General features: G+C 40.9%; 1 protein-coding gene across 5 annotated transcripts in view; it reads left to right on the top strand.

Moving 5' to 3' along the window:
• The window catches only part of LOC110982821 (uncharacterized), a 51425-nt gene that overhangs the window by 30644 nt on the left and 3572 nt on the right, over nt 1-17209 (top strand). For 3 of the 5 annotated variants that reach the window (XM_087135843.1, XM_087135844.1, XM_087135845.1), the window contains exons 32-57: nt 1968-2052; nt 2560-2616; nt 3357-3476; nt 3656-3702; nt 4007-4154; nt 4646-4771; nt 5167-5229; nt 5663-5728; nt 5976-6113; nt 6754-6873; nt 7831-7902; nt 9584-9682; nt 9965-10015; nt 10280-10353; nt 10947-11016; nt 11243-11341; nt 11912-11993; nt 12282-12310; nt 12802-12861; nt 13578-13646; nt 14125-14181; nt 14469-14558; nt 15078-15161; nt 15617-15711; nt 16444-16555; nt 17140-17185. In XM_087135843.1, the coding sequence (XP_086991969.1) occupies nt 1968-2052; nt 2560-2616; nt 3357-3476; nt 3656-3702; nt 4007-4154; nt 4646-4771; nt 5167-5229; nt 5663-5728; nt 5976-6113; nt 6754-6873; nt 7831-7902; nt 9584-9682; nt 9965-10015; nt 10280-10353; nt 10947-11016; nt 11243-11341; nt 11912-11993; nt 12282-12310; nt 12802-12861; nt 13578-13646; nt 14125-14181; nt 14469-14558; nt 15078-15161; nt 15617-15711; nt 16444-16555; nt 17140-17185 (2159 nt within the window). The remainder of the gene's footprint in view (nt 1-1967; nt 2053-2559; nt 2617-3356; nt 3477-3655; nt 3703-4006; nt 4155-4645; nt 4772-5166; nt 5230-5662; nt 5729-5975; nt 6114-6753; nt 6874-7830; nt 7903-9583; nt 9683-9964; nt 10016-10279; nt 10354-10946; nt 11017-11242; nt 11342-11911; nt 11994-12281; nt 12311-12801; nt 12862-13577; nt 13647-14124; nt 14182-14468; nt 14559-15077; nt 15162-15616; nt 15712-16443; nt 16556-17139; nt 17186-17209) is intronic. The other 2 variants (XM_087135846.1, XM_087135847.1) reach the window with 2 other exon arrangements.

Here is a 17209-nt window from a genome sequence, read left to right on the forward strand (position 1 = left end):
GTGGTTGTCCTCAGATCCAACTGAGCAAATTATAGAAATAATATTTGTGAAAAGAAGCGCTCGCTCACAAGGCCATCACATGTCTGCTGTGCTTATTTTACCTTTAAATTTTGTTGCTAAAATGTGAAGTGTCTTTACAGAGATCAGACTTTGTCTTCAGTGTTATCGCACTTTATTAATGTCAGAAACTTTCAGTGTTTAACCAGAACATTGTGAATTTTTATACTAGGGTTTGTCTTTCACTGAGGTAGTTCCGAAGCATTGTGTGCCCTGTTCTTTGGGAAAATCTGTGAGAACAAATCACACTTGACCTCGTTGAATTCAGTCCCACCGCCTAATGCGTCCTCTGTACTCGCTTTCTCTCAACAAAAAAATTCTTAAAAACCTTAGCTACACTGGTGAAAAAATTTGTGATACTTGTTGTTGTGGTCTGCAGCTTTTTGCTTATGAGAAAGGACATGTTACTGTAAAGGCAAATGTATGGTTTTAAGCACACAGTGGACTCACTCAAAATGTGTGCGGGCGTGACATACATAGTGTGGACCTCTGCACAAAGGAAGTCCACATAATGTAGGGTACGATGGCGTTGCGTGGACTTGCACATGTCCACAGAATGTTTTCCCCTCTCTGAAAAACAATTTCAGAGGCATTTTGGGGTCAAGGTTATCTGTGGCAAAATGAAGAGGAACAGTCCAGGAAATCATCATCAAAAATCCAGCTTGAAGGAGTTATCCTAGTGGGAGAAAAAGGAGCATTTACCTTAACCACAGGAGAACAAAGGAATGTCCATACTTCGTATGTAAAACAAAAGTGCGTGAACAAGAGTGTGCGTGCGTAGCCTCTGTAAATTGTCCTCTCACTTAACCCCTTCACGACGGGATTATTTTGACTGTGACTGCTGGGCTGTGGTATGCCCTGAATGGAGGGCTTTGTCCAGCAGCAGGCCCCATTGAACCAGCAGCTACATGGTGAATAGACTGTATGTGTGGTATGCACTAATCCTCACACAATGGTGCAGTAGTATTAACAGTCCTTTGTAGGGAAGGGGTAAAGCATTGTTGTGTACAAACATGAAATTGATTGGCTGCTAACGGTGTAACTTTGTATACAGTCACTGAACATGTTTTTTTACTAGTCTGAGCAAAAATGCTGAATGTAAAATCTGTGAGGATAACTTTGCACTTAAAATGAAATGTAATAATGCACACTCAGTTTCCTTTTCTGACTAAAATGTACTTTTTTTTTTTTTCAAGAAGAGCCTCCTAATGAAATTAGCCCGTCACGAAGGCTGCAAAGGGACGCGGCTACTTCGTCTACATACTCAGATGGATCATATTTAAAAGGCCTTAATTTGATTTGACTAAAAGCTTTTATCTACCCAGAGACGCAGATTCAAATTTGATTTAGGCCGGAGTTATCATGCCATTTTGTATGGTCAAGAAGCCTTTGGATTGCCAAACTGCGCTGACAACATGATGCATTGTTTAAAGTGACTGATCAAGTGCTGTGCATAATTGTCAAGTCTGTGAAAACTGAACCATTGGCCACTCTGATACGGAAAGGATCATTTGCATGGGCTGAATTGACACAACTCTCATAATGTCTGAGAGGTTTGCCAAAATCTTTCCTTGTTGGACTCGTTGAAATCCCAAAAGAGTCAATTTGGGCTTGTCAATTTGTTTTATAGGCTGGAGCTCCACCTGCACATTAAAAACATGCATAATAAAACATGTACCGTAGTGATGGCTTAAATTTAGTGAAATACATGTATTTCTGTGAGATCCTTTCTAGAACTGTTGCCCCTAGCTGGCTGAGCACATTTTAAAATTTTGTACTTTGAAATTCTGAGTTTGAAGAAGACCAGTGATCATATGACTTGCTCCACACACGGGTCATGCTTCATTTTGTGTAGAGACCGCCAATGTCTTTGAGTAAAATCGTCATTGTGTTTGACAATGGCCATGCAGGTCCTTGCAGCGAGAAAGAGATGAATGGAGCCGGAATAGAGACAAGCTGGAAACGGAAGTCCTCTCGCTCAGGGAAGCCGTGCAGGTACATGTAGGCTGATTGTTGTTAAGCACTCTGTCAGAATTAGATTTTAGGAGCGAGACTCACTTAGAATCGAAACATCAGGGCCCCCCAGTTTCATAGACTTTAGCACAGGCAGTATATGTGGCACTTGGTAGTTTGGATATTTGCTTAGTGAATTAGGATAACGCAACTATCATTTGGGAACCTTGATAAGTTTATCTGCCAAATATGCCAATATGCTGTGCACGTGCAAGTGTGTTTTATTTAGTATAAGTCGTTTTCTGGCTAAGATCAACGAAACTGAGCGTGATCGAGATTAATTTTTGGTCTCAAGTGGATGTCTTGTGAAATAGTATTTACTTAATCGAAGTTCTCATTTCAATCAAATTTAATTCAAATCTGTGACTGATAAATTGAAAAGGATATAACCACGCTCCCGTTGGCGAGCTAAATTTTAGCCCAAGTTTTGAGCCAACACCAAAAAAGTTTCTCATTTTTTAATCATAAAATGTTGCCGTCTTCGCTTAGGCAGCAAGCAAGAAATACGCTGCCAGTGAAAGCAAAGTCCGCAACGTGGAAAAAGAGGTGAGATGCTCTTCCATCACTGACTGCATACGGCTGACCAAAATGATAGTGTATTTTAACGGCAGAAAAATTTCGGGGATCCTTCCTGTTGCCCGCCGGAATGTAACATCATTTGCCGCTGCATGCTGCACCCTATTTGCATGCTCTTGCATCATATTCAGTCATGTGCATGAATGGATTGCATTGTCTTGTTGCTTTTTTTCTATCGGTCTGTTGCTTTGTGGGGCAGATGGTGCTTAATAATGGTGCATAGAGTTTCTTCGTTGTGTTCTTCTGAAAAACAAAAAGTCTTTGCGTCAGACCTTTCTGTAGCAGCGTTTCAATTGGCAAACGGTAATGATTATCCCAGGTTTCAGCTGAACCCGCATTTTTTCAGCCTCTGGTCTCTTTGTGCAATGCTGAATACAAATTTTGTTTGGCCCACTGCTCAGAATTCTTGCCAAAACTTTTAAATATTCACTGTATGGCAATGATGGTGATTAACTGCTTCGACCTTAGTTTAATTTTATGTAGATATAGCAAACCCTAACTGTTCAAATTCGCCTTGTTAAAATTGATTTTTGTATTGGTGGGCCATTTACACTGTATTGTTCATCCATCCTTTGGGTACATTTGATCCACTTCACCCATCTCATTTCACCATCATCTCCTCCTCTTTTATTCCCTTACCCCCGTGCACCTCCATCCATGCTCCCGTATCTCTCATTTTGCTGGGTGGGGGGGGGTTTGACCGTAACCAGCTTCAGGTGACCGGTACTTCCCTCATGGAGCGCAGTAACCAGCTAGCCTCGCTGCAGAGAGAGCTGGACAATAGAGACACGCGGCAGAGCTCTCACGACACCCTGCTGCAAAAGGAGAAGGTATAACTCATCCGATGCCGCCCGACGTGCTTCCATTAACAAAAATGTTTTCCACCTTTAAAAAAAAAATTTTCTGTGCTGTTAAATTTGTTTTGTTTTTATGTTTTTTTTATTTAGTATTTGTTTGAAATCTGAAGTGATGCTTGAAAAATGATTTTGAGAATTTGTCATGATTCCAGGAGGATAATTACAAGATATCAGCAAGGATGGAATCACTGATGGAGAGGTATGTACAAATCTGTGAAGGTCGCCAAGAACAGTGCTCATAATTTGATGTGGTTCCCACTAATTCCAAGAAGAGGGAGCAATTTGTTGTGCAACAATTTTGGGTCTAGTTGTAAACTTCTGCCGTTAACTGTCTATTCATCTACACCAGAGTGCGTGAAAAAGTCTGATAATATTTTGTTCACAATCATTTGTCGGCTGCTAAACTGCCTCTTTATTCCTTTGTACCTGCTATCATATCACTTTCTTTTGGCGATGCTTTCCTTTTCTTGAATTGTTCGCCTTTTGTTTTTGACGTCCGTCAGATTGAATGATTCCCAGGGTGAGATTGCCAAGCTACGTCGCTCCCTGGAGACAGCCCAGCAGGAGAAGATGCAGCGAGACAAGGACCTGATGGATGCCCAGGAGAAGTTTAACAACACCCTCAAGACGTTGCAAGCGGAGAATGACAGGGTGGGTCGGATGAAAATCTCACGCTCACATTTCAGGTTCTATATTTCAACCTTTAAGCAGTGCATCGGGCCAATCAGTTGGGCCCATTTGGTCATCAAAGAGAGCTGTCTATAGACCCTTCAAAAGTCTGATTATATGACCCTGGATAGGCATATACTCCAGTGAGAGGATCCAAAAGACTTTTGCCATTGAACTTTGAGATCAGTCTGTGATGTCATCCATTTTAAATCTGTAAAATTTCCAAACACCCTTTCAGAAATTAATACGTTTTTTACTCAAATTTGATTGCACTACTCAATTTTGCATTCTCCAGTTCCACCAGCTGATAAGAAGGAAAATCTCTGAGCCCCTTCTTTGCAAAGAATGTTTTTTATTGTCATTTTTATCCAAATGAAAACTTTTAGACAGCTCAAGATGAAAGAAGTTCAAATGAGCAATGACGGATCTGGTTTAATGGTTGCTTTTTTGGGGGGTTTGGGGGTGGCCCACAGACACGCAGTGTTTGGGAGGAGAGATTAGCAACGTCATCTGAGAATGTTTCTAGACTCAAAGAGGAGTTGCAGCGATCAGAGCACACCAGGAGTCTGAGGGACCAGGAGATTCGACAAATACAGCAGGTCAGGCAAAAGATCGGTCTTAACCCAAGACTGGATTTGGATCTTTATTCCCTTGACTCAGGCGATAAGAATCTTGTATTATGTTTCTTAGTGTTTGGACAACTTTTATTGCAGTCATCAGAACATTTTGAGGATATCAAGTTTTAGTCTTTAGCTTTGATTTTATTAAAAGATGTAATTTTGGGAGATCTGTGAGATCTTGTTATCATGAGACAAAGATCACAAATTTATCCTGATAAGCAACCCACTCACTTCTTGTATCTTAATTGCTTCTTAGCCGCCAAGGTTATTGGGACGAGTTGAAAGAAGTTTCTTGTGTCATGCCAGTAGCCTCTTTACAGTTGATATTGCCTAGTTTGACGTCAACATATTTTTTCATTTTTACTTCAACCCAGGAGCTGACAGATGCTCTACGGAAATTGTCCATTGCAGAAGCAAACCTAGACCTTGCCAGAAAGGTGAATTTAGATAATATTGAATTGGCGCTTTTAAAAGGTGACTTTTTGATAAGATCGTCATATCTATCCCAAGCGGGACCAAGAGGGTGCAATTGTTTTGTCAACAGGAGGCTCTTGTGGTGGTAACTGCACTTCACTGGTTCACAAACAGCTGTGAAATGCAAGCATTCTGGTCGCATGGCTACCAGCAAAATGAACACTCCCCACTGACACGGCTCTTTTGAACCGATGAGGGGGTGCTTCTACTCCAGGCTGATAAGCTTCATACACAAGAACTGTCATGGAGGCCTTACATTGTGTAGCAAGCTTGCCAACCATATGCACTGAATGAAAGGGTACATTGTGTGTTAAGCATGGTACTGGCACAGTTAACTTTTGACGGAATGCAGTTTGTTATAATTTGATTTGTGCTACGTTTTTGGTCCCTCCTCAGAATCAGAGCGAGCTTGAAAGAGAGAAACAGCAGCAATCACACCACATGAAACAGTTGCAGGATCAGGTAAGATAAACAGTTGGTATCAAAAGAGGGTTTCAGTGAGAGGTTTTCTGTCGGACTTCTGAATTGTTGGGTCCATTTGTCATGTAAATGAGTAGGCAAAAGGTAATTCTCAGGATCTGCGTGAGAATGTTTCTTGTCACATTGAAAAGTTTTTGCACCGTGTGGTACAGCCTTTGGTTTTTGGTATAGAAATCCCAACGATTTGAGGATTAAGCCTGCTGGCCTTTGACCCTTGTAACTCTTGCAGCTGACTTCACTGGAGAGGGATCGTCGGTCCCTGGAGGGACGGGTGGAGGACTTACAGTCAGATCTGATGCAGACACAGCGGAACAACTTAAACACATCCCAACAACTCATGGTTACTCAAACTTCGTTGCAGAGAAAGGTCAGTGACAGAAAAGCCCATTCACTCTGTGACTAACACTTAGTCGTACTTAAGAATACTTACTAACTAAATTTTTGTCCGTACGTGACATTGCCATCTAATTGTGTGATGCTGAAATTCTTTGAGTAGCGTGTTGCGATTTGATGGACAGGAAAGTGCTTCATAAAATTTGCGCAGAAAAGTCGAAGCCAATTCTGTGGAGATGCAATTTATTTCCAATCTCATGTAATATGAAGCACATAGGTTATTCATTAGTCAGTTAAGAAGGAAGTGTTTTGTTTACATAATTTTTAACTATGAATCTGCTGTTGAAGTGAATTGTAATCATTTGGTCACTTTGTACCTTAAGTCTTACACATCATCTGACCTGTTTTTCTGTTGAAGATGAGTGTAAAAATCTCATTAAAAATGACTTTTAGTAGTAGTTACCTGAATTCAAATTAATTTCAAATCTATGTGGCACCGTTTATAAGCGCTGATGGGAGTTGCCCAAAGTATGCTTCAAAAACAGTTTAAGGAACTAAAAGCCCTGGTCAGTCCACTGTACTCATTGTACCGTATCTGAACAGACATACATATAAGATACGGTGTCTGGTCAAATTAGAAATCACCTCATTGACATTGGCTATTCCAACTCTAGTCCGAATTGGAGGAGAGACTGCGAGACCTGGAGACGGAGAATGCCCGGCTGGAAGCCGTCATCAAGCAGGAGAAGGAGAGAAGCAATGGCTTGAAGAGAGAGGTAGAAGACTCCAACAAGGTGAGGGACAGACGGCACAGACAAGCCACCTGGCCTGGTTTGATACTCCTACGTGGGTACAGGTGGTGTCTGTGGAGGTTGTAAAGTCCTATCGGTTGGTGTCTGTGGAGGTTGTAACCTCCTATCGGTTGGTGTCTGTGCAGGTTGTAACCTCCTATCGGTTAGTGTCTGTGGAGGTTGTAACCTCCTATCGGTTGGTGTCTGTGGAGGTTGTAACCTCCTATCGGTTGGTGTCTGTGGAGGTTGTAACCTCCCATCGGTTGGTGTCTGTGGAGGTTGTAACCTCCCATCGGTTGGTGTCTGTGGAGGTTGTAAACTCCTATCGGTTGGTGTCTGTGGAGGTTGTAACCTCCTATCGGTTGGTGTCTGTGGAGGTTGTAACCTCCCATAGGTTGGTGTCTGTGGAGGTTGTAAACCTCAGTTACTGTGCGAGATGTGAAGGGTCTTCCCTGAATGTCGTCTGGTTTGCCTGACTCTCAAGTTCATGTTCATGCACACGTTGGATGTGGGGTCATTTCATGCATGTAGGCTGATACCATATGAGACGTTAAGAACACAGTGATGAACCTGGATCAGATGAGATCTGGAGACAGTTCTCAGACCATAGATAAATGTGGGCACCGGTCTTTGTTATAATTAGCCAATTATGGACGTTTTTTGCCTGCATCCAAAATTGCTTGCGTGTTATGTAAAATCTAAGTGTGCAAGTTTTATCAAGTGGTACATGGTATAGTTCAAACGAATTAGATGTGTATTTGAAAAATGCTTCAGTTAAAAACTCCAAGGTGTATCTCTGTAGAAATCAAAGCTACAGAATTGTCAAGAGGCTGATGATGTCATCGTATTGTCATGTTGGTTTACAATTGGCATTTTATAGCCAAAGCTGTTTCTTTATATTCTGAAAGGGGGTCATTAAGACACCATTGAATAATTTTGATCCATTTGTTTCCTTTGTAGATGCGAATGAGTTTGGAGGATTTGGTGTCCAACTTACAAACAACCTCAGTGCGCATGGAGGGAAAATTGCAGGTACAAAGCTTTCAACGCAATTCAAATGGAAATTACTGGAGACATCTGCACTTTTCACGGTGTGAAATTTGGCTTGATGTTCGGTTCCTTCAGCTCTTGTCCTGGCATCAGGTTCTGAATCCGAGAACTCTGTTCCCTGTCTCTCTCCAAGAGCTCTTCTGAAAACTAGTCATTCATGTAACAATCGTACCTGCCAACTGGTACGATTTATGCCCTATTCTCTTCGGGAATTTATTGGAAATACGACTGTATGTTTTTCCCCCATAATATACGGATTTGGGCCATTTCGACACCAGTCATTCATGTAACAGACCTGCCAACTGGTACGATTTATGCCCTATTCTCTACGGGAATTTAATGAAAATACAACTGTACGTTTTTTTCCCCATAATATACGGATTTTGGCCATTTCAACACGCTTGGAAAAATTGTGATTTAACAGTCGCGTGTTTACATTATACTCGAAAAACGGCTGCGAGCGTAGAGTGTAAAATGGAATTTTTCGCATCAATCTCTGAAACACTACAGGATGGAGTGCCGTATAATTCACATGATTGAAATAACTGGACATGTACGCTGTGAGAGCGAACAGTATAGTGCAGGCAGTTTTCGGTGCAGCTCGAAGCGCAGGTCTCATGTGTAAATTGCATCCTGGAACCATGTAATCATTGTGCTGTGATTGGCTGTCAATGAAATATCAATATTTATATATATGTGTCAGTGGGACTCCTTTCAGCCGTTCCTGCATCATCGGAAATAGTTACTATCGATCTCCACTATCACGTGTGGTAGCATACATTTCATCGTAAATTAGCGGCTTGAAATAAGGGTAGTAAATTTTCGCTTTCTCGATTAGAGGGCTTTGTGACAACTAGTGCGGGGCAATTATCGCGTGCTTCTTACATGCTCTACTTGCATTGTTTTGTATGAGATTTCATGGACGCTTCGAACAATTTGGGGACATAAACTCAGCACAATGTCAGTGCAACACACATGTATAAGTTGTCCAAAGAAGCTCTGACTTGGATTCAAACTTTGACAAGACCGATCCTCAAGTTACAAATCTGCGGTAATGGAAGTGGATGGAATACACTGTAGACAGGCAGGCGACTCAAATCTGCACCTGGAAAATCCAAAAGCCTGGATATGCGATGTACATTCTTTGTAACAAAGAATTCATATTTTGAAAACGTGCTCAATTTAGGTGGGAAGAGGGCAACTCCTCTAAGAACCGCGATAATGGATTTCTCGCGGGATTATTTTCATGCACGAAGAACTGTTGACCCAATCCAGAGGTAGTCATACCGATCACGGAGGAATATGCTTATTTTTTTAAAAGAATGATTTTTTAATGAAAAATACAAGTTTTGGATTTTCAGAATACAGTTTTGTGATCTTAGAGGTTGGCAGGTCTGGTGTAAATGTAGTCTTGGGTTTGGTGAGAGTTTTGGACTTATAAGATTGAACTGTGTCTATGCTGCATTGTTGGAAGTCTTTATCTATCAGTATGGGATAATCCGCATTTTGTGGCCCATGATGTAGGGACAGTTTCCGTAGGAAAAAAATTACTTCTCACAGTACGAAGTGAAATTTGGTCCGACCACAAAACTGTAACTCCCAGAAATAAAACTGAACAAAAGGACAAACATTGAATGAGAAATCATTGGCTTTGTTTGTACAGGAGGAGACAGCCAATCGGAGTCTGTTTGCCAAAGAGGCCGAAGACCACAGAGGACTCTGGGAAATGGAGGTCAAATCGAGGTCAAGACTTGGGCTTAGGGTGAGTTTCCGATGACAGTGTTGGTCTACAAGTGTTTTACCTTTCCACTTATCACTAAGTTACTGGCAACAACTGCATCCCTTACTCAAAGTTCCTTCATGGTGGACATGAGAACATGATCAAATCGCATTCCATGTCATGTAAAAGCAAAGGCATTGTGGCTGCTATTGTACAAATTGGGCCTGGATGCTGCCATTATTGGGGGGCGTCCTCGTGTACAAAAAATCATGAGCCTGGACATCTATAAAGGATTGTATCTTGCAATGTGATGTTTCATTTCAGATTGCCCAGTTGGAGAGAGCCAAGACAGAGGTACAGGCCCAAGTGGATGAGGTTAGCTTTTGCACCAAACTTTGATAGGATTTTTGTTCAGTTCTGTCCGCAGCTTTTTCATGTTGAAGAATTTCTACCCACCACCATACTTTCCTACTTTGTCATTGTAAACAAAAATACAAGTACCCATAGTTGGGAAAGGAAAGAAATAAGGGCCCAAACACAAGATTTGCAGAGTTTTTGCAATTGCGAAGCACTCGTCAAAGTATTAATGAAAGATATCTCTGCAACAACTGAACTGATTGGACTTCATTCACGTTACAGGAAAAGAAGAAAGTCCGTAAGATGGCAGAGTTGAAGAGAAGCTACGAGGAGAGATGGCAGAATGAAGTGCAGAAGTAAGACTTGATGTACCACTGACTGATTTGAATCAGTCACTCCTTCTCTAAAAGTTTTTCATGTTGATCTTACGTGTGGTCGCTAAATGTTTGTCAAGTCACTCCATTAGGGGAGCTGGTTTTTGTGTGGAAGTCTCCACGATCCTGCGAGCTCTGTATTTTGACTACTGTCGTCTCTTCTCTTCTGGTCTTGTAATTTTGGCTGCGTTCAAGCACGTTATTTGTGCTACCACGAGTACACTCCTGAGAGCATGCACGGCAGGAGCATGACCTGTGAGTATTAGTGAGAGCATACTCGCAGTCAGGCCAGGAGTACACTCTTGCATGGCAGGAGCATGACCTGTGAGTATTAGTGAGAGCATACTCGCAGTCAGGCCAGGAGTATACTCTTGCATCCCATGCTTTTTTTTCAAGATGGGGGAAAGGTGGACATGTGGGATGTGATCTGAGAGTAATACTCGTGCATCATTTTCCTTCATCCCTGAGTGTCGAGATTAGCAGGCAGCCTCGGTTTGAAGATGAAGTAACATTGGATCTGTGCTTTCACTGCATGGCAGTTCTGTCTATAATGAAATGTCACCTGCTTTTTCCAGGACACAACTTCAGGAGCAAGAGATCAACACCTTGAAGGCCAAACTGAAGACAGCCAAGAAAAAACTCAAGGTAAAAAATCAAAAACAAAACAGAACACCGTGGCATTATTCATTTCCTAGAGTGAGGAAAACAAAAACCTAATTTGGGCTGTCTTCAAAATGAGATGAATTATTGTTATACAGAAATGTTCAGAAAAGCACCAAGGACAGCTCCCGCCTGAAGTCTTGTTTGAGTCTCAAGAAAATTAATAATTCACATCTCAGTTTTGAAGTCAATTTTCTGTGTTAATTTGAAGGATTTGGAAGTCCCCGAGTTGCGTCTCAACACCTTGCAGACCGGCTTTGAGCGGGAACGGCTGAACATGGAAGCAACAGTGGCCACACAACGGAGACAGGTATAGTCAGACTTGTGAATTTCAAATCAGAAAAAGTCTTTCACGAAAACGCCCGCCTACTAGAGAGGGGAGTGTCCGTAATTACTGGCACCACTCTGTTCTCCTTCAGCCCTTTAGTGCTGCCCGCAATTCAAGCCGTACGAACACGGCTGCTGCTTGTTTTTGGTCCATACAGCAGCCCAAATAGATAACGGCAGTGCAGGGGCACCATTGAGATTGCAAAATAGAAGACGATGCACTGACCAATTTTGTTAGTGAGGAAGTAAGCAGGAGCCTTGTGCTGCTGAGCTCATAGAACGGATGAAGTATTTTTTTTTGGCTTATGTCATCAGGAGTTAGTCGAATGGTACCAAAAAAATCATGGAAATGTAAAACAAAACACATGCCTGTGTTTTTATACCCGAGTGCCTGTGAATGCACCTGTGAAGTTTCAGCCTGCTTCATTTCATGAAGCAACTTGAGGGGAAAATTCAGTAAAAGATGTCTTTACTTCCACGAGCACATTCTTATTTCATGTGAGGTTAGAGGAGCATTTTTGGAATGAGAACTGATTGATAATGTCTGTTGTAGATTGACGACTTGAATCAACAGTTGGAGCGAGAAGCCTCAGTGAGGGTGGATGTGGAGAAACAAAATCGGCAGCTTCAACAAGGTATGGTATCCAGGCTCTGTATCCCCGTTGTACGCAATATCCTGTTTGCTTTCTTTCAGCAAGAGTTGGATCCAGACTTGCCCCACTGTTTTGTGCATTTTAGTGAAAGTTACATGTCCTGCTGGTAATATCAATACGTGATGGCTTTTGTTTATTTCTTTGGCCTTTGCATATGTCTATGCCACATTCCTTTTTACATTTGTAATCACATTTAAAGTTCAAGCGTGTCATTTTGTCGAGTTTGCCTCTCCCATCCACATTTTCTACTTTGATTTCTGTGACTTCCAGAGTTGTCATCAGCAAAGACCCACGAGAAGGTAGGATTTCTCATGTCTGTTATTCAAGGGAACATATTTTTGCCCTCCCACGACTACTTTTAAAAAATTTATGTTAGAGGTTCATACCGTTTGCAAATGCTTGATTTTGCTTGTGCGATTAGAAATAAGTAATTTTGAAAATTAAACGCACAAAAACATTGAACGACAGCACAACCATTACTCAACATTAAGCAACATCTCACATGAAAGAACAGTTTGGATTTGCTTTGTTCAACTGTGGCACATCTCAAGCCCTGCAGTTTGATTTTTTCACAAACTGGTCACCTCTGTCACGATCCAGCATTAATGTTGTGGGAGCCTTGCTCAGATGCAGCTTGAAACTGGAAACCATTTGGCATCGTGCAGTTTCTGTGCTTTTGTTCAAGTCCATCCCACAATGCTTTGCACCAGTTTAGGGTCCCACCAAGGTAGGAGGTTTCATGAAATGGCTGATGGCATTTTCATCATTCCATTCATTCTTCATGCGTTAGGGTAAAGACAAGCTAGAGAAGGCCAAGAGAAAGCTAGAAGATGAATTGGTTCAGATGAAGGTAATAAAAATTACAAAGCAACACCTGTCGCTCATTGAATTACAAAGCAACACCTGTCACTCATTGAATTACAAAGCAACACCTGTCGCTCATTGAATTACAAAGCAACACCTGTCGCTCATTGAATTACAAAGCAACACCTGTCACTCATTGAATTACAAAGCAACACCTGTCACTCATTGAATTACAAAGCAACACCTGTCACTCATTGAATTACAAAGCAACACGTGTCAATATTGATTCTGCATGTGTTATTTGTTCTTTTCTTTTTTGTTCTTTTTTTCTGGACAACAGAAGTTTCTTCAACATGGTAAAATGTGCAAAGTTGAAACCTGTTGTGAATGTAGCCACTCATTCCCAGATGTGCTCAGAAATGTAATGTCATAAGGGATTTTTGGATTTTAATTTTGGGTCTAAAAGATTTGGAGTTGTGCAACATTTTTTGTTTGGCCTTTACTTCGCTTGAGTCTGCGGTGAACATTTTTAAATGGAACTCCATCTAAAAATGTTCGAAATGGTTCATTGTTTCAACGCGAAACCTGTTACGAACGTAAATTTTAAGTTCTAGATATGCATATCGTTATGACATCACCATGTAATCAGGGATGAATTAACGTGTTAGTTTAAGGTTCAAATTACTTGTCAGGACAGCCACGACTGTTTCACAAACTTGAAACTTGATTGAAGAGTCTTGTTGTTGTTCTCTGTTTCTACAGACACTGGTTCAGCAGAACTTTGTAGACAAAGGAGAACTCCAGAAATACAAGCAACAGCTTGATGCTCAGGTAGGAAGTCTAGCTGGCAAGATTCAGCTGTCAGTATTGGTCGGCATCGGAATCATGTGACCAAAGAACTTGGTTTGAAATGAGTAGTGGCAGAGGAGTGGATACAACTTTGGAGTGGGGAAGAGGCAGTGGATTTTTATTTGCATCCGAGAACATAAAAAAGCAATAACTTGTGAGCTGCCGTTGAAATACAATTTCAACCACGGTCAGAGATAAAATGTGACCACTTTATTTACCATAATTATGTGATAGCACTGTTAGAATCAATTTATTTTTTGTCGTATTATCAAGCATATTTTGGACATAATGCAATTAACATTGATAATTTTCTGGGAAAATTCAGTGAATGTCTATTTGCATCTTAAAGATCTGTACAAATTTTGATCAGAGGGAAGGGAATTGCATTTTACTTTGTGAAGTGACGTCTTCTTATTTGAGACTAAAAAATTTATTGAAGCTTTACTTTTTTATTCTGTAGGCAAGGATGGAATTGAACGAGAAACTAGATCAGGTCAACACTTACTTGGAGGAACAGGTAGGTCTGTGTGGAAGTTTCTGTAGCCATTCGGAGTGTTTATTGTAATTTGTGGAATTTTGCTGAAAGAATATGGATGAGACATGTCTGTATATTCAAAATAATGGCTGCTGCCAAAGTAAATATGAAAAGAAACAAAAAAAAATTGAAAATTTTTTATTTCTTTGTAAAACTACTCAGCTGCAGTTTGTGTCCAAGATTTCCCAACATTGAAGATTGTATTTCTGACACCAATGGTAATCAAAAACCATCTTTTCCAAACATTTTTATTTTCTTATATTGTTTAGTCTCAGGCTCGGGAGAAATTGGAGATGCTAAGAAACTCCAACGAGAATGAGCTGAGGAAAGAGCAAGAAAACACAATTAATGATTTGAAGGTAAGTATACCCATGGAAACAGAATAACTTCTTGTCATCCTATAAGTCGAAATATGGATGATTTGGGATCGAAAGTGTGCTTTGTTGTGTTTCACAGGCAAGTTACTGTTCTTATTATGGAAATTACTGTCTGCTTTGTCGGTAACCAACCAGCGTATTTATTCAGGTTTATGTTAGCTTGTTCAGTGGCACATTTGTAAGATTGCAATTTTATTCCAAGATTGAAATACCGAAGCTCCCTTTTATATAATGCACATTCATAAAGTATCTGCCATCTTAACAACTCTTGCTCTACTTACATAGAAACAACATTAAAGTGAACTGAACCATAAACAACAGTGTGGCATAGTGATCTCCCTCTTTGCATTTAAATGCTAGAGACAAAAAGTCCCCCAATGTAGCTTCAATGAGTGTGTAAATCCATACATTTCAAGGCAGGATTTGTACCCCAAATGCAAGCAATGTAGCGATTTTCTTTTAACTAATCTGACAAATGTATGTTGGTGTTCTGTCTTGTAGAATGAGATAGGTAGATTACGTAGCAGCTACCATGACATGCTCGCACAGAAAGAAACCATGGAGGTAGAAGTTGCTAGATTCAAGGTAGGGTATTGCAATCACAATCCTAAAAAGTTAACATTTTCTTTCATAGCAGGCCAACAGTTTAAGACATGGGGGGTCAGAGATCTGAGCCAACCGTTATTTGCCATCGTTCTCAAGGTTGGGTACACCAGAAAGAAATGTTGAAATATTACAGAATAAGAAGGGGAAATTCACAACACATATTACGTTTTATTACACACTGTGGGAGTTATTGGTTTGCAAACTAGTGGAAAGAAGTCCTTTATTCCTGTTGTTTGTCAGAAGTTTAAGATCAAGTAATTCCAAAGCAATTGTAGTGACTTGTAAGACATTTAACAGACTGAAATTCCCTGAGACAGTCGGATTCACACGACGGGAACAGTGCCATGTTGTCGCTGGGCAAGATCTAATTTGACAGCACCTCTGCATTTTGCTCTCTGAACCTAAATGAACCCTACCCTGTCTCTGTCTTGAAGGAGTTATACCAAGATGCAGTGAAGAAGCAGGACAAGTTGACCACTCAGCTGGAGAAAGCCCAGGATAAACTGGTGGATACACAGGCCAAATTTACGTAGGTGTCATGCGAAAACAATTCTGAAGTAGGCCAAAGGTTTGTTTGCAGGGAAAAGAAACGACATCTTCCTTGCAGAAGTTACAATGAGATGCTTTCCCAAATGTTTGAATCATGAAGTGTAGTAAAATTGTATTTTTTCAAAGAAGGTAAACCATGTGCATTTCCATTCAACATATATGGCAGTAGGGTCTTTGAACCTGTTTTAGTTTAAAACATGTGAGTCAGTGTCTTGGTACTTAAATGATGAGCTTCGTTCACGAATGTTGTTTGACACATTTCTTTGTCGCTCATTTCTTTCTTGGTACATGTTTAACCAGAATTTTGGCAGGCATAAGCTTGTAGTTTCCTGGGACTGTGTCCCCTGTGAAGCTACATTTGTCAGTCATCTATATTCATTCCTGACATCACTGTCAATGCCAGTCATTGGAAGTCATCACAGGTCATTCATTCTCAAGTTCAAGTCACAAGCTATTCCAATGAACTGCAGAACAAAAGGCATCCCTTCTGACTAGGCTTACGACCCGACTTCTTTTTGATGTGTGATTGAGTGGTTGACTGTTTTCCAACTCTGGTCATAGTTGCCCACTGTTTGCATTGTTAGCATCAAGACTTTCCGATTGCAGCTAGCAATGGCATGCACAACAGCTGAGAAACCGATTTCACTCCACCATGTTGCTAAATCTTGTTGCTTTTGACCATGCCACATTCTGATGATCGTATTCCGTCCAGGTTACAGAAGCAACGGAATAGACAAATGCTGGACGGGAGCCTGGATTTATCTCCCAGACACCTGCCCAAGAAGCAAGCCCAGAGCCCTCAGATCGACTCCATCACAGAGAAGGTCAGTTTTGAGCTCTTGAAACCTCCTTTAAATGCTTGTGAACCAAAAACACTGGTTTCACAGATTCTTCATGATGTTACATTTGCTTTTTTCTTCAGGAACTGTTCCAAATAGGCTGCGAAATTCTGATGGCGTCGTTGTTGTCAAGGGAAACCTTCTGTGATTTTTTTTTGGTAGTGTTAGGAAGTTCAGTATTTGTATAAAACAGTCTTTTGGGTGATGGTTGTGCAGTATTTCGGAAAATGTTTACTTTGGCAAAATATTAACTTGGGCAAAGATGTTGCGGAAGCTGCTCAGAACTGTTTAACACGTCAAGGCTACAAATTATTGATCGGGGTGTTGTGATTTGTTTTCTCTCTTTTGCCACATCGGGGAAAGCTTAGATGCCTCTTTCACAGATCTCTGGTCAAGTTTCATGAGATTTATTTGGATATGTTTTCTCTAGTGACTTGTCACTGGTGTTCAGTATATGAGAACCAATCAAAATGCTGTTACTACATGGCAAGCAATCCCAAAGTCTAATGCCGTTGCCCGTCTGGTTCACAGTTTTTTGAAAAGATGACTTTTGTTTCTCTTCCTCACAGGTGTGGAGCGAGCTAGACAAGAGCATCACACGTCATTTGCAAGCAGGTAGGTTCCTGTCTGCTTCATTTG

This window comes from Acanthaster planci, linkage group LG04 (genome assembly GCF_054643075.1).
Source record: "Acanthaster planci isolate LZ-2023a linkage group LG04, COTS_SCS, whole genome shotgun sequence".
Taxonomy (NCBI): domain Eukaryota; kingdom Metazoa; phylum Echinodermata; class Asteroidea; order Valvatida; family Acanthasteridae; genus Acanthaster; species Acanthaster planci.